General features: G+C 41.1%; 1 protein-coding gene across 3 annotated transcripts in view; it reads right to left on the bottom strand.

The window, feature by feature from the left end:
- The window catches only part of EEA1 (early endosome antigen 1), a 160,229-nt gene that overhangs the window by 7,826 nt on the left and 129,509 nt on the right, over positions 1 to 22,894 (bottom strand). For all 3 annotated transcript variants that reach the window (XM_040344133.1, XM_040344134.1, XM_040344135.1), the window contains 7 exons: positions 21,190 to 21,372; positions 18,272 to 18,457; positions 12,160 to 12,291; positions 7,468 to 7,653; positions 7,009 to 7,247; positions 4,304 to 4,424; positions 3,670 to 3,768 (listed from right to left, as the gene is read on the bottom strand). In XM_040344133.1, coding sequence (XP_040200067.1) covers positions 3,670 to 3,768; positions 4,304 to 4,424; positions 7,009 to 7,247; positions 7,468 to 7,653; positions 12,160 to 12,291; positions 18,272 to 18,457; positions 21,190 to 21,372 — 1,146 coding nt within the window. The remainder of the gene's footprint in view (positions 1 to 3,669; positions 3,769 to 4,303; positions 4,425 to 7,008; positions 7,248 to 7,467; positions 7,654 to 12,159; positions 12,292 to 18,271; positions 18,458 to 21,189; positions 21,373 to 22,894) is intronic.

The raw sequence follows: 22,894 nt of genomic DNA, 5'->3' as shown, positions 1-22,894 counted from the left end.
AACTCTTGCAGCTCATCAGTAAAGATCTGGGAAGGATCTCCAAAGGCGGTATGAGAAACAGAAGAGAGGGTGCTGGAGTTAGTAAAACTGTATTGAAACCATATTTATTGACAATAGCACATTTACATGTAAAATACTGGATGAACACAGCATGCAGAAACCAGCTCCAGCATAGCATACCAAGGGGTACAGCAGCCGAGGCAGCCCAGCAGGAACTGCAGTAAAGTGGCAGTGTAAAGCATTAGGCACAGTTTACGGAACTGACGGGCAAAAAAACAGCTGCACGGGAAGAGAGGCAGCTGTCAAAATTTAATGATGATGTCGGGGTGGGCAGGTCTGAAGGCAGCCGTCGGGTCCGTCCAATGAAGTCAGTAAAGGGCAGGCCGCTTTGCATTTATGGGGCTTCGCTCCCTTTGTCGAGCAGGCTGCCCCAAAAACGTGTAGTGGCCTGCCCTTTTAACAACCTCATTGGTCAGACAGACCAAAAGGCAAACCCCCAAACTAATAGTGGCAATTCACCACTGAAAATCCCAGAAATTGCTGGTGAGGCCAGAACATGGGTATTAAAGTATCCTTGATATCCAATGACGCCAGGAAGTCCCCCTGATGCAGCGAAGCAATCATCAATCGAGTGGAATTGTTGTACCTTCGGGAACTTGTCGACACTCTTAGGATCCAGAAAAGGCCAGACTACGATATTTGGCTTGGGAACCATGAACAGATTGGTAGAAGCAGTAAGACCTCTCCACAGCAGAGGTGTGATGACTCCTTAAGACAGCAGTTTTTGTATGGCTGCAAACAAAACTGATCTTTTTGTGGATCCAAAAATACCATTGAGTCCATAAAGCATGGAGGGGCAAAGCAGCAAAACTCCAGCTTTTTGCGTCTGGACACCATGCTGCAGACCCAGTCGGCTATGACTATGAATCTCTCACCTCAGCGATGGGCCTATGGCAGCTGCCAGCTCAGCAGGACAATATTGTATGATGATTTTGTATGCTGTCCCTGCCCAGGAACTAATACAGACCTTTGATTCAGAGTGGTTGCTTTATTTAGAGGCTTCTGATTGGTGTCTACCCTCATGGCAGATGTTCTTTAAAGGGAACATTGAAATTTGGAACCTGAACAACTGACTTGCTTTAGGGTGCATTCTCCAGGGCTGTTATCTTTACAATTGCTTCACTACTGAGTCCCATGTCACACTAGCAAACCTGCCGTTAGCAAGAAATCATAATTTACAGATTTACTCGGACACATCTGCTTTGTATGTGTTGCTTCGTTAGCGAGTTGTTTCCTTGCTGACAAAAATGCTACAAAACTTGATTCACCAGTGAAGGAATACTCACATGCAAGCATGAGTTTTCTCACTCTCTGCTGTGTCCTTCAAAGCTATCCTGCTGCTGGCAAGTTTTTACAAGTGATTAGATCCCCAGTGTGAGATGGCTCTTAGTGATTCACTTGCCTATGGCAGCTGCCAGCTCAGGACAGGTCCTCCTCTTAGGCTTGCTGGCTGCGCTGCTCTCCAGACTCACTATATTCACCGGGAGCAGAGAGAGAGAGAGCTTGTGTGCGCAGCTGCGGACTACAATTCCCAGAAGCATTGGCGGCGGCCGTGACGTCACTGACGTCAGCTAGCCCAGACTGCCTCCGAGACAGATGAGTGACACGGTCGGAAAGAGTACACTGGGAAAAAGAAAATTGTAAGCAGGCGGCCGTGGCTCCTGGTGTCGTCACCAACCCCCCCCGCGGTGACGTTATTGCTTGTGTTCATTGGCGGACTGCACCAAGTCCTCCTAACCTGGGGGGGATTTTACCATACCTGTCCCCCCTGCATTATTTCCTGGGGGGGATGCGTCCCCCCCGGTTCCTACGCCCATGCATCCAAGGATGGTCCAAACAACCATTTGCCCTAAAAGGGAAGGCTCTTGATTTGCTTCAACACTTGTGCCATAGGATCCCACTCATGTGGACAGACATGGTGCCAATCTTTTAAAGCTGCCATATTGAATCTTCCAAGGCATCTACCAAGAAATTCACGGCTCTAACAAAATGCTCCTGAAGCAGCCAAATGGCAGGATCCTCAGGCTCTGATTTTCTAAATTGGAGCAATATAGCTTGGCAAACTCCAACCGCAGTCACTGCAGACTGCAGAGCAATTTTTACCAGAGAGGACGCATAAAGATGGCATCTAGCCTCTTATCGAAGGGGTCTTTAAAGATCAGGACCTCCACCAGTACTGTCAGGTTCCTATTCAAGTAGGAAATGGCCAGGTCAACAGCCAAACAACCCCATTTTTTGTAGAATTCATGCAGTAATGATGAGCAAAATGCTTTGGCATGAAAACATCTTCTCTGGGTTAGGACTTAGCAACCGATCTGGATGAAGACCTCCTCTATCCTATCAAGGGTTTCAGAAACAGGCAAGAAAATTGGGAACTAGGCCTGTGCAAGAAAATCTTTATTTTTTAACAAGAGAATTTAATAAAATATTTAAAGTGGAACTTCAGTAATTTTTTCATCTTTCCATCTCTGCCCTCCTTGTTTTAACTTTGGATAGTAAAACATTTTTTGCATAAAGCTGGCTCGATAAAGACATTTGTATGGAAACACTCAATTGGTCTGCACACAGCCCTGACCTAAAACATACTAAAAAGGTTTGAGATAAAACTGAAATGCTGATAGTGATCCGAGTCTTCTCATCTAATATCCGTACCTGACCTTACAAATATTTTTACCAAAATCTGTAAATTTTCCCAAAAACATGCTCCTCAAAATCTTGTGGCAAGCCTTTTGAGAAGAATTTAGGCTAGTTGCAAGTTACGCATAGCTAGCCCTAAGATCCGACAGGTGTAATTGAATTACACCGTCGGATCCTAGGATGCAATACTTCGGCCGCCGCTGGGGGGTGTTCGCATCGTAAACCAGCGTCAGTTATGCAAATTAGCAGTTACGGCGATCCACGAATGTTTTTCCCGTTGTTACGTTGGCGCAAGTCTTAGTTTCCCGTCGCAAAGTTAGGGGTACTTTAACATGGTGTAAAATTACTCCACCATGTTAAAGTATGCCCGTCTTTCCCACGTCGCTTTTGAATTTTTTTGTTTTCCCGCCGTAAGTACGTTACACACTTCGCGATTCTCAACACGTCGGTGCGTCGTAATTTCGCGCAAAGCACGTCGGAAAAATTTGCGAACGGAGCATGCGCAGTACGTCCGGCGCGGGACCGCGCCTAATTTAAATGGTACCCGCCCCATTTGAATTGGGCCGCCTTGCGCCGGACGTGTTTACGATACACCGCCGCAAGTTTACAGGTAAGTGCTTTGTGGATCGGGCACTTAGACTGAAAACTTGCGGCGGTGTAACGTAAACGGGTTACGTTACACTGCGCCTCAGGTACGAGAATCTGGCCCTAAGTAACAACAACCTATTACTCACGCAAGCAAGAGCTGAGATAAAATGTGCAGGCCAGACCCCAGACTTTCCAACATCAACAAATGTTTGATTGAGGAGGGCTGATTATCTACTGTTGATATATGAAAAGCTTCAAATTAACTAATGGGTCATGAAGAAAAGCAGGAAGAGGAAGTGGGAAACAATCAGAATGTTTAAACTAGAGCCCACACCCATTTGGAGAGTTTTTGTACCATAACTGTAAGGAAATATTATCACTTACCCTTCTTATTGTTACAGAGAAATTTTTTCCACACTCCATGCAGTTTTGTACTTCATGGTCCTCTGTCCACTTCCTGTTAAGGGCCTGACTGTGTTTAATCTGTGATGTGAAAAATAAACTGTTTGAATCCCCTTGGGAGATGTCAATAGGAAAAGAGAAAAGCCGTGTATTTTACCTGATACAGTTAAAGCGCAGAATGCTCACCTCGGTTCCAGTAAAGTGACTGTTAAGTCCGTCTCTGGCTGCTGACATCTCCCTGGGTTTCCTCGGGGTGCTGGTTTAACAGGTCTTTTGATTTGCTGATGGAAGATGATGTGACTCCCGCACACATGCACAGGAGTCATTCATCTTGGCACACAGTGGCCCTGCACCGAGAATGTATGCCAACCTGGCATACACAGCTCTGTGTACATTTAATAAAAGACTGAGAATGGGCAGTCTTCTATTAAATGCCTCTTCAGTAATAAAAAGATATCCGCTTGCAATTGTTGTTTTTTTTTCCAATACAAATCAATATGCAGAACAGACCTATTCTTATTATTCTTAACACAGAATTCGGAAATGAGTAAATTCACTTTAAAAAATCTCTTTATCTAACTTGATTTATTGTATGACCGTGTTCAAGCTGTCTTACCTGTAGGGACTGATTTTCTCTACCAAGCTCCTCCATGGCGTAAGTGGTTTCATCTACCTTCTTCCGTAGTTCAACAATTTTGGCTTGCAGCTTTTCAATTTCTCCCTCACTTTTCAGATACCTAACAAAAGATGAAAAGTTAAGAATACATGTCTGAATTTTATATGCAATTACAAAAGAAGCTACTGATTATTGTCTGAATTTTATATGTAATTATAAATAAGCTACTGATTATTTTTACTATATGTATACTGCACTACATTTCTTAAAATTCTTTTAAATTCTGTTAAATGCAGCGAGCTCATAACTTCTTGTAGTGAACCGACAACACAGTGCCTCTGCTGTTCAGTTCCCTCTTGGAAAGCTCAGAACACCTGCCCACTATGTCAAGGAGAAAAGGAAGCGTTTTGTAGTCCTGGTCTAGCTGACTGGTAAGTTGCAATAGACTTCTATTCTTGGGTATACTTTAAGAGGCAACAATAAAAAGTACCGTAAACAGAAATATATATTTGTTTATATTAAATCAGAACCCAGATGGAGAAGCCAACAGTGACTCTGCTATTCTGATGAAAAATGTATAAGTACCTGGACCCTGGTACTATTGGGCAGACTTTGTAAATTCTCAGGAATATAAAAATCCACTTATACCACGTGACCCCACGTCACTATTCGTAGACTAATATTGGGTTTCCCTCTCCCCTCGCCTCTTCCTAGTTACACCTGTTTGTCCCTTCCTCCTCTAATCTTTCTATTATTTGATTTTGGCGAGTGAGCTCTGCTTCTTTTATCTCTCTATTGCTTTCCCTTGCAATTAAGGAATCTGTCATAAATAAATTCAAATTTGGCCTTGTTTTGCAATGTGACCCTAATACCACCAAATATAGAATTAAAAATAAAATGGAGCCCAGATCCACATTAACTCTCTAACATGGACGAAAATTGTTTTACCTCTGGTTACACCAAGAAGCCCATAGATTTGACTTATTATACATCTTTACGAGTCATATCCTTTTATTATGGAAGAGCCCATCATCCTCCAGCAATGCAAGTTCCATGCCAATCCCCACCTTCTTTTCCAGTTCTTCTGTACCAGCCACCTTCCTTCTTTGGCCAAGGGAGCCAGGGATGATTAAAGTAGGGAAGGGTTATGACCCGTCAGGTTATTTATTTTTTCACCATCTGCGTCTTATTGCAGACATTTTTCTTCACTTTCTGTCCCATAGCCAAACAGGAAGTGAGAGGAAATCCCTGCAAATTAAGGGAATTTCTCGGGGACCCCCAGGTCACCAGAACCAGTGTCCCCATTGGAAGATTTCCCCTCTATAATTTTTCTGGGGACAACCCAAAATGTGGGATTTCTTTTACTTTCAATGATGATGGTAAGCAGGAAAATGTGGGATTTTCTTTTTCTTTCACTTTCAATGATAATAGTAAACAGGACAAATAGGGGGAATCTCCCCAACAGGGGCACAGACAGCAATAAAAACTGACACACATTCTAATCTCTCTCTGCTCTATCTTAAAATGAAATAAAATGTTTTGACTGTAACTGCACATGAGCCCTGGTGTTACACTCTCTCACCACTTGGTTCCGACTCTCAGCATCTTACAGATGAAGAAGTGTACACTACATTGTGAATACTCCACATCATATTTAGTGTAGCCTTGGTTGTCCAAAATGCCTAAATGACACTCTTTAGGGCGTTAAGCAACTAGTGAACCCAAAAGATCACAGTATCAATGAAACAGAGGAAATCAGAAAAGGGACAACTGTCAGTAGCAGGATTTGTCCTCACTTTGTCGAGATTTATTCTCATTTTCTGCTGTGTTTCTACTACAGGAAGAAGGCAAGTAAAAATGTAAAAAAAAAAAAAAAAAAAACACACACACATTTCTAACTCTTTCCCATTTCATCCAAAGCTAGAATAAATGAGTGGGTAGCATTCCACTTTAATTTCACCAATATTTTACTGGAATATAAACCCCACATTATCAAGATGATTCAACCAAGATTGAATCTTGCTGCCCACTGCAACCAATAAGGTTTTATCTTCTAAATCAGCCTCTCTCAACCTTTGTACGCCAGAAACCTTAAAATACTTTTCTGGCGTTGGGGAGCCCTTATTAAAACCAGTTCAGGTCAACAGGCAAAATTCCATTGACAGCCAGTAGGATAAATGTCTGTCTTTGCAGTGGTGGTCAGGATGCCACCCTTACAGACCCCGCTAAAAAGATCATTGGTGTCATGCAGCTGCCTCTGCTAAGTGGTGTTGGCCCTGGAATAATGCAGGCACCATCAATCAGTCACAACTCAAGGAACACCTAGCAACCTCTGAAAGAACCCCTAGGCTTCCACGGAACCAGGTAGAGAATGGCTGTTCTAAAAGAACAAGCCATCAGATTTTCATGAGCTTCATTTATGTTTTGGTTTTGTCAAAGCATTTTTGGAACTTACCAAAACTATGTAGAGATATCTCTAGGAATAGACAAAGGAAGTCATCCACTGTAAAGAAAACTTGGGTGACAGATACAGGACATATTACATGACGGATAATGTAAATAGTCATTTGAGTGATACACGCACAGAATACTGCAGTCCTTGAATGAATGCATCTTCCATTCACCACCTCTAATATAAAGGTTAATAAAACTTTCTCTGCTGATGTGTGGTGTTATGTGCCCCAGGCAAATGGCATAGAACCCACCTTTCTAGAAGCGCACGCCTCTCATCCTGGTTATTTTGGACTGTTGCCTCCAGCACTGCAATCTCTCCTCGGAGGTCATCCGTTTGCTTTTCCAACTCACTGACTCTACGCTGACTACTCTGCCATTCTTTCTTTAAAGTAGCCAGATTTTCATTTAAAGCAGTGATTTGCATATTGAGCTTTGACTCATTCTCTTCATGTTTCTTCCTCTGCTCCTCTTTTTCCTTTGTTTCTGTAGTCTAATTTGTTGCACAGAAAAAGAGCAAAAATGAGAACAACACAGTTATTTGTAAGGAGCAACTGCATAGATTTCTTCTAAAATATGGTAAATGTATTCATAGCCAAGCACCACTGGAGGCATTTTTTTTATGATGTAATGTTTTAATCTAGGAAAATTAGCAGACAACCAGATTACATATAACACTTATTTTAGATGCGCTAGGGACATTGGCGACTTACCAGTTTATTCTGAAGCTCTATATGCTGCTTTTTCCATTCGTTTTCCTTCCTTTTCATTTCATCTTTTAAGGTCTGCTGTAGTTTCTTCTCCTGCTGAAGAGCTGTAGTAGAGCCCTCAAGCTTACCCTGCAGCTCAAGCTTCTGCTGAATCAGTAGCTGTTTGGCTTCCTCTAAACTGCTTGTTTGCTGTGAGAAGAGCACATACTTTGAATAGAGTTTAATCCAAAAAAAAGTTGCTTATAATTCCATTATTGACCATTGTCATCCTACATAGTAATCCCCAGAGCTGATGGACTTGATAGTTTTCAGAAAATTGTTACTCAAGTTTACACAGTTCTAAAAATGCAATAAAACATAATTGTTTTCTTTAAGGCTTTACTCATTTTATTCACCAGCAATAAAGAGTAACCTCTAAATTGTTTATAAAAGACCTTGGGCTTTCCACTTGCACCTAAACAAACGTCATTTATGTAAATAGGACGTACGCTGCATACCCTTTTCCTCCTACACCTGCCCACATAACCGGCAATTGTTGGTAAATAGATCTATCTATCCACACACACATACATTTTATATATATATATATATATATATATATATATATATATATATATATATATACACACACACACACAGTATCTCACCAAAGTGAGTACACCCCTCAAATTTTTGTAAATATTTTATTATATCTTTCCATGTGATAACACTGAAGAAATTACACTTTGCTACAATGTAAAGTAGTGAGTGTACAGCTTGTATAACAGTGTAAATTTTCTCTCCCCTCAAAATAACTCAACACACAGCCATTAATGTCTTAATCGCTGGCAACAAAAGTGAGTACACCCCTAAGTAAAAAAGTCAAAATTTGGCTCAATTAGCCATTTTCCCTCCCCGGTGTGACTCAATGGTGTTACAGGGTCTCAGGTGTGAATGGGGAGCAGGTGTGTTAACTTTGGTGTTATCGCTCTCACTCTCACACTGGTCACTGGAAGTTCAACATGGTACCTCATGGCAAAGAACTCTGAGGATCTGAATTTTTTTTTGCTGCGCTACATAAAGATGGCCTAGGCTATAAGTAGATTGGCAAGACCCTGAAACTGAGCTGCTGCACGGTGGCCAAGACCATACAGTGGTTTAACAGGACAGGTTCCACTCAGAACAGGCCTTGCCATGGTCAACCAAAGAAGTTGAGTGCATGTGCTCAGTGTCATATCCAGAAGTTGTTTTTGGGAAATAGATGAATGAGTGCTGCCAGCATTGCTGCAGAGGTTGACGGGGTGGGGGTGTCAGTGCTCAGACCAAATGCCACACACTGCATCAAACAAATTGGTCTGCATGGCTGTCTTCCCAGAAGGAAGTCTCATCTAAAGATGATGCACAAGAGTTTGCTGAAGACAAGCAGACTACATGGATTATTGGAACCATGTCCTGTGGTCTGATGAGACCAAGGTAAACGTCTTTGGTTCAGATGGTGTCAAGCATGTGTGGCTGCAACCAGGTGAGGAGTACAAAAACAAGTGTGTCTTGCCTACAGTCAAGCATGATGGTGGGAGTGTCATGGTCTGGGGCTGCATGAGTGCTGCCGGCACTGGGGAGCTACAGTTCATTGAGGGAACTATGAATGCCAATATGTACTGCACCATACTGAAGCAGAGCATTATCCCCTCCCTTCAGAGACTGGGCCGCAGGGCAGTATTCCAACATGACAACGACCCCAAACACACCTCCAAGACGACCGCTGCCTTGCTAAAGAAGTTGAGGGTAAAAGTGATGGACTGGCCAAGCATGTCTCCAGACCTAAACCCTATTGAGCATCTGTGGGGCATCCTCAAATGGAAGGTGGAGGAGCGCAAGGTCTCCAACATCCACCAGCTCTGTGATGTTGTCATGAAGGAGTGGAAAAGGACTCCAGTGGCAACCTCTGAAGCTCTGGTGAACTCCATGCCCAAGCGGGTTAGGGCAGCGCTGGAAAATAATGGTGGCCACACTTTGGGCCCAATTTGGCCATTTTTTTACTTAGGGGGTGTACTCACTTTTGTTGCCAACGGCTTAGACATGTGTTGAGTTATTTTGAAGGGACAGCAAATTTACACGGTTATACATGCTGTACATTCACTACATTGTAGCAAAGTGTAATTTCTTCAGTGTTGTCCCATTAAAAAATATAATAAAATATATACAAAAATGTGAGATACTGTATATATGCATGTTATATATCATCCTGTAAAAGAATATCATCTATTCTTACCTTTCCAGTGGCATGCGTCTTCGCTGGAATGCCACTGCCTTGATCCTCTCTAGCTGTTTCTAGCTGTATTAATAAACACTTCTTCGTATGTTGACTATCTACTTCCCCAACTTCACCTTAGTTCCTCTAACATGGCGTATGTTTTATAGCGACATCCAAGCCAATGATAAGAAATGCAGCATGCAATTGAGCAGAATGAGAAGGTATTTGCACAAACCAGGAGTGCTAAATACCTGTAACAGCCAGGGATTAGCAAGGTGGCAGTTTTTGAAGACAAGGGTTGCCAAAAAGGTATAACATGGTTGCTATTCTTTAATAGGCTAGACTTCATTTAGAAGACACCCTGCTGTCATAGGGTGACTTTAAATATCACGATAACAACATAAAATGTTTCACTAGGCAAATCTAAGCACTCGCAGAAACACAATGGGCCAGATTCTCAGAAGAGATACGACGGCGTATCTCCAGATACGCCGTCGTATCTCTGAGTTGCGCCATCGTATCTATGCGCCTGATTCTTAGAATCAGTTACGCATAGATTTCCCCTAGATCCGACAGGCGTAAGTCTCTTTCGCCGTCGGATCGTAACTGCATATTTACGCTGGCTGCTAGGGGCGTTACGCTGATTTACGCGTCGAAATATGTAAATCAGCTAGATACGCGAATTTTACGAACGTACACCCGGCCGACGCAGTACAGTTACCCTTTTGGTCACCGCGGGGGTTCTTGTCTGGCCCCGCCCTCTGTACCCCATTGGCGGACCTCTTTTAGGTGAGCAATCTAACCCGTGTTTTTTTCCCCTTGTTTGTTTACACTGCTGTTTTTTAACCTATCATTGATGCATTGTTTAATTATTCCAAGATCTTCTCTTGATGAAGCGGTATAATCAGCAAAACTAGTTGAGATACTGTTACAACCCTCAACTCATCGCAATGTATTCCCCTTTGGGGACCTCTGTTCTGGTGCCGTTGCTTAGTTGTCACAATTTTAATTGTGTAATCGTTTTGTCTGTACTTTGAAATAAAAATGTATACATTTTTTATATATTCTGTAACTCTACACCGGTACCGCGATAGTCCCAATTGGCCCCTCTTTCCCCCTCTTGGCTCTTCGGTTCGGGGACCCTAGACCCAAGTACCCTATATGCAGTACAGTTACGCCGTTTACGTTAGGCTTTTCCCGGCGTAAAGTCACCCCTGCTATATGGTGGCGTAAGTGTGGCGTACCAATGTTAGGTATGGCCGCCGTTACCGCGTCGAAATTTGTAAATTTTACGTGGTTCGCGTAACTCATCCGTGAATGGGGCTGGACGTAATTTAGGTTCACGTCAAAACCAATACGTCCTTGCGGCGTATTAGGAGCATGCACACTGGGAGATTTCCACGGAACGGCGCATGCGCCGTTCGTGTAAAACGTCAATCACGTCGGGTCACAGAACATTAACATAAAACACGCCCCCCTGTCCCACATTTGAATTAGGCGGGCTTACGCCGGCCAATTTACGCTACGCCGCCGCAACTTATGGAGCAAGTGCTTTGAGAATACAGCACTTGCCCGTCTAAGTTGCGGAGGCGTAACGTAAATCGGATACGTTACGCCGCCGCAAAGATACGCCGCTGGACGAGAATCTGGCCCAATATGTTTAATTATTCGTTTACACAGCTATGACAATGATTACACTTAAAGTAGTATTAAACTCCCAGCATTTTTTATTTTAACACACTAAGCACAATAACAATTCCCCAGTAAACTATTTTGGTCCATATACAAGGCTTAAAAAAATGCTGCTTCTACAGGAGTTTTCTGGTTTGCCTGTAGAAGAATCCCAGTGTTATTCTATGTGTACATGCACATTACAATGTTTAGAGCCATATTATAATCTCAGTGTTTAGAGGAAGGGGGAAAAAAAAAACTTCTGGTTTGCATGTTTGAAAGAAGTTTTCTGGCAGAAAAAAAACGCTAAATGCTCCTAAATGGCTGTACAAAAATTCTGTATACGAGCATTTTTTTTCTGCCAAAAGAACTGGCATATTTGTTTTAAGCCCAGTGTGCATGGACATTGCTGTGGACAATGCAGACTCAAGCCAGTCTGTAATTTTGGAGAAGGGAGGGGGGACGAGGAGGGAGTAACAGGGGAGTGCCCTGCAATTCCAGATTATGGGGTTGTGTGTTTCTACTGATGCAAACAGTGTAGGAAGACACAACTCTAGTCCCTGTATTCAAGGCTGGCTCTACAAGATGATGCAAGAGAAAGAAGCCCCCCTCAAACAAGAAACCTGGGAAAGTGGTCATGGCACCAGCCTAAATGTGAAAAGATTGTAAGATAGAGAAGCTACATATTCTGTGATTAAATCAGCCGCTGAAGGTGCTTCAAAAACTGAGGGTTCAATATCACTTTATTACACACAGTAGTTATGACAAACTGTGCAATTTAGGAAAATTACCTTTTGGAATCCTTCTTTAACATTCTTGAGTTCCTCACGTTTTTTGGTAAGTTCACCTTCTAACTTTTCCTTTATGGAATTGAGATTAGTGGCACTGGCTCTTTCTTCACTCAACTCTTTGTCAACGAGAGCCTAAAAAAAAAAGCATTGACAATGATCAAATCCATCCTAATATTACAAGTACAAAGTCTCTCCAAAGATGGGGTGTTGAGCAAGTTTCCTTTTGTCACTGCCGTTAAATGTAAAACTCAACAATGACCAACATCCTGCCCACTTAGCTTAGCTCGTGTACTTTTTTGAGCGACAGACAATTTGCTACAAGCAACAGAATGCTCAGATGTGAACAAGAGCTACTGAAAACAATGGGCTTTTGCTATTTGAGCTTAGAACTACAAGCTACAAAACTCTCAAGTATGAATGGGGCCTGACTGTCTGTGGCGTCTTGTGCCAATGACAACTGCTCCTATTATCTTCTAAAATCTCCCCTATGACGTTCACAGACAACGGTACAACATTTGACAGAAATATTTAGTCTTTCCATGGCTACTCAAAAAGTTTGGCTGGAGAAATGGACCACTTACACTAAGTCAGTGTGCTAATGCGTTGTAATGAGTGCCCATTTATTTGAATGCACACAACGCACCTTGCACACAGATCTGTTGCAGTGCGGCAGCACACAGTGTGCTGTTGCCCATTGCAGTATGTGCACCACACTTCAGAAGTTGAGAATGAATGCCACTGCGTCCAAACATGCACTGCATGTTACAGCAACGCATAGTGTAAGCAGCTCATAGGAGTTTATCGATACTGAAAGTGTTTTCCCAGAAGATTAAAAAAAAAAAAAAAAAAAAAAAGGATCTGTGATCGCCTCCTTTATTTGTAGCAAAAAAACATCCTCTACACAGCAAAACAAGCTGCCATGTCAGAAGGGGGATTGGTTCAACCAAGTTTCCCTAATTATTTCCTTGCTTCCCAGCTGTCCTATGTCTATGAATGGCTATACCCACAAAAACTCTCTGCCTCCCTGACAGATACTGTAGATTATAAATTATTATTATAATAAATTAGGAAATGTAACACCCTTTATTTATCTAGATCTAGTGGTAAAAAAATTTGGCTTTTATCCAAGGACAAAACCTACCTTCAAAGTTCTAGTTTTTCCTCTAGAACTTCAATATGGAATATGAGCCAACTAAAGGAACTTTATGGACATCCAGATCCTAGGTAATGGTCAGGCCATGGTATCACTCTACTATTGAATATTTTTCTGAATGGAACCCTTGTCTTTTTTGACCAGATTAAAAAATCTTAATCGATCACAAAAAAGCACATTTGCCCGTAGCTTACTTTACTCCATGCAGTCCAATCTCAGTTCGGCACGATAAGTGTTTCTCTGGCTACCTCACAGTTACATATATTTATGAATATGGGAACTATGGACAAACCCACATTGGTTATATACCCATGTTCAACCTGGGGACTCCTGTGCATTCCAAGCAGCTTTACATAATGGAAGCACCCAACACCATCAATAGACGATGATCAGTGGAAAGATATTGAATTGGTATGATTTAACGATACTATTATTTCCACTGATAGACTTATCCAGTTTAAACTTCACCAGCTCTATTATACATTAGAAAGACCACACAAATGGGTGTAATTGCTACAGCTACATGTCGAATGTGCTCTATATCAACTGTGGATACTGTAACATATTTTGGCTATATACATGTGTCACAATTTTGGGACCAAGTGTTTTGATTCATGGAGAATGGATTAGGTTTGTAAACCAGTTACAAATTAAGAATTAAGTAGGACTATCTAACTATCCTTAAAGGGTTAGTAAAAGGAAAAAAATGTTTTCCTTTAAAATAACAAACATGTTATACACTTACCTCCACTGCAGTTCGTTTTGCACAGAATGGCCCCGATCCACGTCTTCTGGGGTCCCTAGATGGCTGTCTCTGGTCCTCCCCGCAAGTACTGACCACATTTATGCGAGAGAGCTTGCATGGTGGTGGGTAATTGCGGGCGTGCTCACTGGATGTGATTGACAGCAGCGCCAGCCAATGGCTGCGCTGCACTCAATCCATCCGCGGCCAGGCTGAGCAGCAAATAGGATCTCAGGACCGAGCGCGGGACTTTCGAGGGGTCAGGTAAGTATAACGGGGGCTTGGGGGGGCCGGCAGCATCAGATGTTTTTTCACTTTAATGCATAGATTGCATTAAGGTGAAAAAATGTTTTACTTTACAACTCCTTTAATTAATCTAAGTAGCTACTTACTGTACCAGCAATACAATATTTTGATACTTTGATGTTAGACCAGCACTGACAAAATGCTCCAAACTGCCAGCAAAGTAGATTTTTCTTGTGACATATGTTAAAAAGGTAGGCCTGGTCCCTAGTAAAGTGGACACACAAAGTATATTAGCTAATTAGTAAATTAGTATGTATATACAGTGCCTTGCAAAAGTAATCACCCCCTTGGAATTTTTCGTGTTTTGTTGTCTCATAACCTGGAATTAACATGGATTGTTTTTTTTTAAATCATTGTGAAGCAAACAAATAGGACAAAATAACAGAAAAAGTGTGCATAACTATTCACCCCCTAAAGTCAATACTTTGTAGAGCCACCTTTTGCGGCTATCACAGCTCCAAGTCGCCAAGTCGCTTTGGACTAACCTTTCTATGCTAAGGGTTGATGGTATTTTATACCAACTCCCTTAGTGGCCTAATACATCTCCATATGCTTATGTGATATGATGTAGAGAACCCCCAAACTCCTGTTTGCTTGGAGTGACGCCTGGGGTCCCGTACTGATAATCACTTACATATAGAGGTGCATTGGAATCCTTAAAGTGTATATTATAATTTTAAAATGCTAAGCTCTGGTCGCATGTTGTAATGCGTCCACCCTTAGTAGGCTCAACACCTTTCTTTATGTGAGAGAGAGATGATGTAGAGAACCCCCAAACTCCTGTTTGTGAGGAGTGACGCCTGGGGTCCAATACTGAATTCTCACATATAGAAGTGCATTGAAATCCTTGCTAACCGCAGTTGTGGTTCACTTCGTTCACCAGAGCTGTTACATCCAGATCCTTCAAGTTGGATGGTTTGCGCTTGTGAACAGCAATCTAGAAGTCTGACCACAGTTTTTGTATTGGATTGAGGTCTGGGCTTTGGCTAGGCCATTCCAACACATTTAAACATTTCCTCTTAAACCACTCAAGTGTTGCTTCAGCAGTGTGTTTGGAGTCATTGTCCTGCTGGAAGCTGAACCTCCGTCCTAGCCTCAAATCACACACAGAGTGGTACAGGTTTTGCTCAAGAATATCCCTGTATTTAGCACCAACCATCTTTCCCTCAACTCTGACCAGTTTCCCAGTCCCGACTGCTGAAAAACATGGTGTTCTTTGGGTGATGTGATGTGTTGGGTTTGCTCCAGACATAGCGTTTTCTTTGATGGCCAAAAAGTAAAATTTTTGTCTCATCAGACCAGAGCACCTTCCTCCATACATTTTGGGAGTCTTCCACATGCCTTTGCGCAAACTCAAAACGTGTAATTTTTTTTTTGCTGAAAGTAATGGTTTTCTTCTGGCCACTCTGCCATAAAGCCCAACTCTTTGGAGCATATGGCTTGTTATCGTCCTATGTACAGATACTCCAGTCTCTGCTGTGGAACTCTGCAGCTCCTCCAGGGTTACCTTTGGTCATTGTGCTGCCTCTCTGATTAATGCTTGCCCGGTCCGTGAGTTTTGGTGTGCGGCCGTCTCTTGGCAGGTTTTCTGTTGTGCCATTTTCTTTCCATTTGGTTATAATGGATTAGATTTTCGCAAAAACACGACTCAGCAGCTCCTCCAGGGTTACCTTAGTGCTGCCTCTCTGATTAATGCCCTCCTTGCCCGGTCTGTGAGTTTTGGTGTGTTGCCGTCTCTTGGCAGGTTTGCTGTTGTGCCATGTTCTTTCCATTTGGTTATTATAGATTTGATGGTGCTCCTAGGGATCATGAAAGATTTGGATATTTTTTTTTATAACCTAACCCTGACTTGTACTTCTCAACAACACTTTCCCTTACTTGGAGAGTTCCTTGGTCTTCATGGCAGGGTTTGGTTAGTGGTGCCTCTTGCTTAGATGTTGCAGCCTCTGGGGCCTTTCAAAAAGGTGTGTATTTGTAATGACAGATCATGTGACACTTGGATTGCACACAGGTGGACATCATTTCACTAATTATGTGACTTCTGAAGGTAATTGGTTGCACCAGAGATTTTTATGGGCTTCATAACAAAGGGGGTGAATACATACGCACATGCCAATTATCATTTTTTTTATTTCTGAAAAACAGTTTCATGTATATATTTTTCAAATTTTACTTCACCAACTTAGACTATTGTGTTCTGATCCATCACATAAAATTTGGATTAAAAAAAACATTGAACTAAAGGCTGTAACAAAATAGGTAAAAAGCCAAGGGGGTGAATACTTTTGCAAGGTACTGTACATACATATACACATTGTTAGATTGATCATATTAAGTGGATTTCTTTCATTTAAAAAAAAGTATTAAAACTGTGTAATCACATCTAGAAATGAGAAGATTATTTGTGGCAGTTATGAGCTGTTCCTCCCCTTGGTGACCATACAATTCATCAACGATTGGTGAGCACAGTAACACTAATATTTTCTGATTCTTGTTTTTTTGTTATATGTAAGCTATGTGTTGTAATTTGATTAGGATCCAAAGTGTCCAAGCAAACTCAAATGAAGGAGCAGCATGCTGCAACGTGTGAGTACAGACACAGATGGTGTCACAGTCGGTTCAGATTACTATTGTGCCTCACAGTTTACTTTCATGAAAAATAAAGCTTTAAACCTGCATTATCTCTTAAATAAAGTTTAAAGTAAAATAAAAAAAGTGCATCTGGGCTTTAAGAAATTAAACATCTCTGCATGCATCTCATAGTTCTTATATCATAATCGACATCTAAGGCTTTGTTCTAATATATGACTTTTAGTTTGAAGCTCGATTCTAGGCAATAAGTGATATTTTTCCAGGAGTTGATTCTCTTAGCATTCCTTAATTATAAAAGGTGAGAGGTCTCAATGTGTCTGGAGCTACAGAAAGGAAAGTAATATTTATTTAAAGCGGAGGTCTTGAAAAAATATATATATATATTAAAAGTAAGCGGCTACAAATACTGCAGCTGCTGACTTTTAATAAATGGACACTTACCTGTTCAGCGCACCCGGAAATAAAAAAAAAAAATATGTCCTTTTCACATAGCCATTGCTCCTTTTCCCCTTGCAGAGTCACAAATTTTTTTCAGGTGTTAAGTCCTTGACTGCATATTAGTTGCCCATCATTGACAAGGTAATGGGGTCAACTGATTATATCCAAATATTTCAAAACTCATTGCAATACCTGACATTTAATCTTTTAGGCTGGGTTCACACTGCCATGCGAAGTGGCTCACAGCAGGGGTCCAGCCCATCCCTGTTCACCGTTTCAGGTCCGATTTCCATTTCCATTTTTGGTGAATTTGAACCTGAAACAGCCCAGAAGATGCACAGGACTCCTGTGAAATTCGCTCCGCTCCCTTCCCAGAGCTGTGTTAACCTGCTCCATTGAGACCCGGTCACAGTCTCCTGACATGCAAATTTGATGTGAGGAAAGCGCAATTCGCAATAGTGTGAACCCAGCCTTAACGTTAACTCTCAGCAAATGGATAAATACAGAGAGGAAATTTAGTCTCTCTCCCCCCCATTCTGTGAAGGGAGTGCAGGAGTCTCAGACCAAGTCAAATTCAGGTACTGACACAATACGTGCAATTATAAAAAAACATTTAGGAATGTATTAATGAATATGGAATTGCATTGATTTGTGCCATCTATACCTGCCTGGAGTTCAGTTTTAAGCATTGTTTTCCAAAGGACCTAGTTATGACATTCGGTTTTATCCTTCATCTTTTCTCTAACTTGGCAGATATCCTTCAGTACAGATAACCTCAAGAAACTGGAGCGATTTTCAGAAACTGATCCAGTAATCATGTGTTCTCCTATTGTAGTAGACAGTTTACAATGCACAAAATGGAAATACATTCTGACAAATACCTTCTGTGCTTGTAACTCCTGCAGGGTTTGTCCCTGCTCCTTCAGCTGCTTTGTCTTTGTCAATATGTCCTGCTCCATGGTAGTCTTCAGTGCGCTTAGCTCTTTGACCTGTTTATTTTGGCCGCTTATTTGATTTCTGTTGGACTTCAGTTCTTCCTGAGCCAGTACAAGCTTTTCCTCTAAAGACTAAAAAAAATTGAATAAAGAGACATGCATACATGGTTAATATGTTGATTTGATAAGGGTTAATGATGCAAATATGGTTTAACTTCTAGATCATAAATGCCTTGTTCATGAAAGCTATATACTGTACATATTAGAATTCTGTGACCACAACTGCTAGGTTTCCCAATAATATTCAAAAGAACACATCTTCTTTGGTTTAGTTGGGTTTCCACATAGTGTCCACATTAGCCTGTTCCTAAATAAAATCGTTAATGACAATTAAACTGTGGTAACATGAAAATAAATGTGACCATCTAATGGATGGTCACATACGAAAAGTATTCAGCCCCCTTGAACTTTGCGACCTTTTGCCACATTTCAGGCTTCAAACATAAAGATATAAAACTGTAATTTTTTTTGAAGAATCAACAACAAGTGGGACACAATCATGAAGTGGAACGAAATTTATTGGATATTTCAAACTTTTTTAACAAATAAAAAACTGAAAAATTGGGCATGCAAAATTATTTATCCCCCTTAAGTTAATACTTTGTAGCGCCACCTTTTGCTGCGATTACAGCTGCAAGTCGCTTGGGGTATGTCTCTATCAGTTTTGCACATCGAGAAACTGACATTTTTGCCCATTCCTCCTTGCAAAACAGCTCGAGCTCAGTGAGGTTGGATGGAGAGCGTTTGTGAACAGCAGTTTTCAGTTCTTTCCACAGATTCTCGATTGGATTCAGGTCTGGACTTTGACTTGGCCATTCTAACACCTGGATATGTTTATTTGTGAACCATTCCATTGTAGATTTTGCTTTATGTTTTGGATCATTGTCTTGTTGGAAGACAAATCTCCGTCCCAGTCTCAGGTCTTTTGCAGACTCCATCAGGTTTTCTTCCAGAATGGTTCTGTATTTGGCTCCATCCATCTTCCCTGTCCCTGCTGAAGAAAAGCAGGCCCAAACCATGATGCTGCCACCACCATGTTTGACAGTGGGGATGGTGTGTTCAGGGTGATGAGCTGTGTTGCTTTTATGCCAAACATAAAGTTTTGCATTGTTGCCAAAAAGTTCGATTTTGGTTTCATCTGACCAGAGCACCTTCTTCCACATGTTTGGTGTGTCTCCCAGGTGGCTTGTGGCAAACTTTAAACAACACTTTTTATGGATAACTTTAAGAAATGGCTTTCTTCTTGCCACTCTTCCATAAAGGCCAGATTTGTGCAGTACAGTATACGACTGATTGTTGTCCTATGGACAGAGTCTCCCACCTCAGCTGTAGATCTCTGCAGTTCATCCAGAGTGATCATGGGCCTCTTGGCTGCATCCATCTCTGATCAGTCTTCTCCTTGTATGAGCTGAAAGTTTAGAGGGTCGGCCAGGTCTTCGTAGATTTGCAGTGGTCTGATACTCCTTCCATTTCAATATTATCGCTTGCACAGTGCTCCTTGGGATGTTTAAAGCTTGGGAAATCTTTTTGTATCCAAATCAGACTTTAAACTTCTCCACAACAGTATCTCGGACCTGCCTGGTGTGTTCCTTGTTCTTCATGATGCTCTCTGCGCTTTAAACAGACCTCTGAGACTATCACAGTGCAGGTGCATTTATACGGAGACTTGATTACACACAGGTGGATTCTATTTATCATCATTAGTCATTTAGGTCAACATTGGATCATTCAGAGATCCTCACTGAACTTCTGGAGAGAGTTTGCTGCACTGAAAGTAAAGGGGCTGAATAATTTTGCACGCCCAATTTTTCAGTTTTTTATTTGTTAAAAAAGTTTGAAATATCCAATAAATTTCGTTCCACTTCATGATTGTGTCCCACTTGTTGTTGATTCTTCAAAAAAAATTACAGTTTTATATCTTTATGTTTGAAGCCTGAAATGTGGCAAAAGGTCGCAAAGTTCAAGGGGGCCGAATACTTTTGCAAGGCACTGTACATGTCCATATTTTAAGGTTAATGCTTAAAGTTATGGCAAAACATACAGCTACTTAGCTTAGTGCATTACAACTTATCTATATCTTTATACCTGGCTTCTGTGAAATAAGAAAGAAGACAAGTACAATCATCACTGAGCAATAGGACAAATACTTGTATACAGTGCTCAGAAAAAGTATTCATACCCCTTGAAAATGTTCCACATTTTGTCATGTTACAACCAAAAACATAAATGTATTTTATTGGGATTTTATGTGATAGACCAACACAAAGTGGCACATAATTGTAAAGTGGAAGGAAAATGGTAAATGGTTTTAATTTTTTCTTTACAAATAAATATCTGAAAAGTGTAGCGTGCATTTGTATTCAGCCCCCTTTACTCGGATACCTCTAACTAAAATGTAGTGGAACCAATTGCCTTCAGAAGTCACCTAATTACTAAATAGAGTCCACCTGTGTGTAATTTAATCTCAGTATAAACACAGCTGTTCTGCGAAGCCTTCAGAGATTTGTTAGATAATCTTAGTGAACAAACCTAAAATCCCAATAAAATGCATTTACATTTTTTTTTTCGTAACATGACAAAAATGTGGAAAATGTCAAAGGGTATGAATACTTTTTCAAGGCACTGTAACCATCAGTTTTTTTTTTTTTCCAGCAGCTTTTTGTGAAGAATCTTTAAAAAAAATAAGTTGACACCAGAAAACAGAAACTTCAAGCATATTATTGTGCCGTTATTACCATTGGTATGTATAAGTATCCATGTATTTATTACATATTAAAAGAAATCAAGCTGGTTAAAAGTCCTACTTTTAGATCTTGGCGAATTGCTGAGACTTCAGACTCCTTTCCATACATGTCAGACTGAAGGCTCTCCAGTTTTTCTTGAAGGCCATCGGTGGCCTTCTGTAAATCAGACAATTTGCTCTTCTCAGCAGTGAGTTCTGAAGTCAGAGAGGTAATTTGCAGCTGTAGTTTTCCCTCTATTTGGGTCTAAAAAATACAAAAAACGTATGTAATGTTGAGTTTTCAAGAATCTATTTCAACCTAGAGAATACAATTACATCTTTTGTTAAAAAAAAAAAAAAAAAGAATACAATTACTAAACCAGCAAAAAAAATTTGGGTTGGCGGTATCAAATTTAAACATACACAGTTGGATGATATATGTAGGGCTATTGATGCCCTTTCAGAAAGCACACCAAAACCACGGGACATAACAGAAATCTATGGCAAAGAGCAGCTTACCTGCACTAAAACCATGGATATACTGTGCTGCACCTGCACTGTGGTAGAAGTGCGACAGATCAGTGTAAAAGGGGCCTAAATCTAGAATGATTTTGTTATGACGCCATGTCCGGCCCGGCGGAAGTAAACAATGACGGGAACAAGGCTGGAAAGGCAGTTTATTTCTTTATCTCGGTCCTTTCAGCCTAAAGGAGAGATGTGGGGTCTTACAGACCCCATATCTCTCCATAAAGAGGACCTGTCACACTCTATTTCTATTACAAGGGTTGTTTACATTGGAAAAAAAGTGATAAAAAAAAAGAAAAATACACATGTTTGCGCAATTTTAAAGCGTGACATGTTAGGTATCTGTTTACTCGGAATAACATCATCTTTCACATTATATAAAAAATTGAGCTAACTGTTCGATTTTTAGTTATTTTTTTATGAAACTTTTTCCCCCAAAAAAACGCATTTGAAAAATCGCTGCACAAATGATGTGCAGCATAAAAAGTTGAAATGAGCGGCATTTTATTCCCTAGGGTCTCTGATAAAAAAAAAACATAAACCTACCATTAAAATTATACACTGATCATTTCTTTCTCAGTGGGCAAACGTACAAAATCAGCAGGGGATCTAATACTTTTTTTCCCTCACTGTATAATAAAACTTACCTGTAGGTCAAATGAATATCCCCTAAACGTGCACCGTTTAGGAGATATTCGTCCTGCATGCAACCAGTGACATCACTGGCGCATGTCAGGTCCGGCATACCCGGCCGGAACTTCAGAGCTTTGTGCCGGAACCAATGGCTCCCGCGCACTAGTGCGGGAGTGACGTCATTGCGGCTTTTGGCCAATAACAGAGACATAGCTCGCAAACCCAGAAGAAAGACCGGGGGGAACATGTCTGCCCTCTCAGTGGTGACTACAGCTCTGGAAGGCTTTGTTCACAGGTGAGCATTTCATAATGTGCTAGTATGCAATGCATACTAGCACCTTATGCCCTTGCCGTTTTTTTTTTCTTTCTTTTTAGAACATCAGTGGTTTACAACCGCTTTAATAGTCTTGGCAGAAACAGGCATTTTCACATTGGGCATCACACCAGTTCTTCTTTTGAAGAACAATAAGGATCAGATAGGAGTACCCATCCCAGAATGTCTCCCCCCTATAGTAGCTGGCCAAGGTATATTTGCAGAGGTTACAGACTGCCCATAAAGATGAACATTTCTCAGGCAAAATCCTAATCATATGTATTTTAAATCTGCACTCCAGGATAAGCAAATATTG

Source organism: Rana temporaria, chromosome 3 (genome assembly GCF_905171775.1).
Source record: "Rana temporaria chromosome 3, aRanTem1.1, whole genome shotgun sequence".
NCBI classification, from domain to species: domain Eukaryota; kingdom Metazoa; phylum Chordata; class Amphibia; order Anura; family Ranidae; genus Rana; species Rana temporaria.
This window is presented reverse-complemented; position numbering and strand designations above follow the sequence as displayed.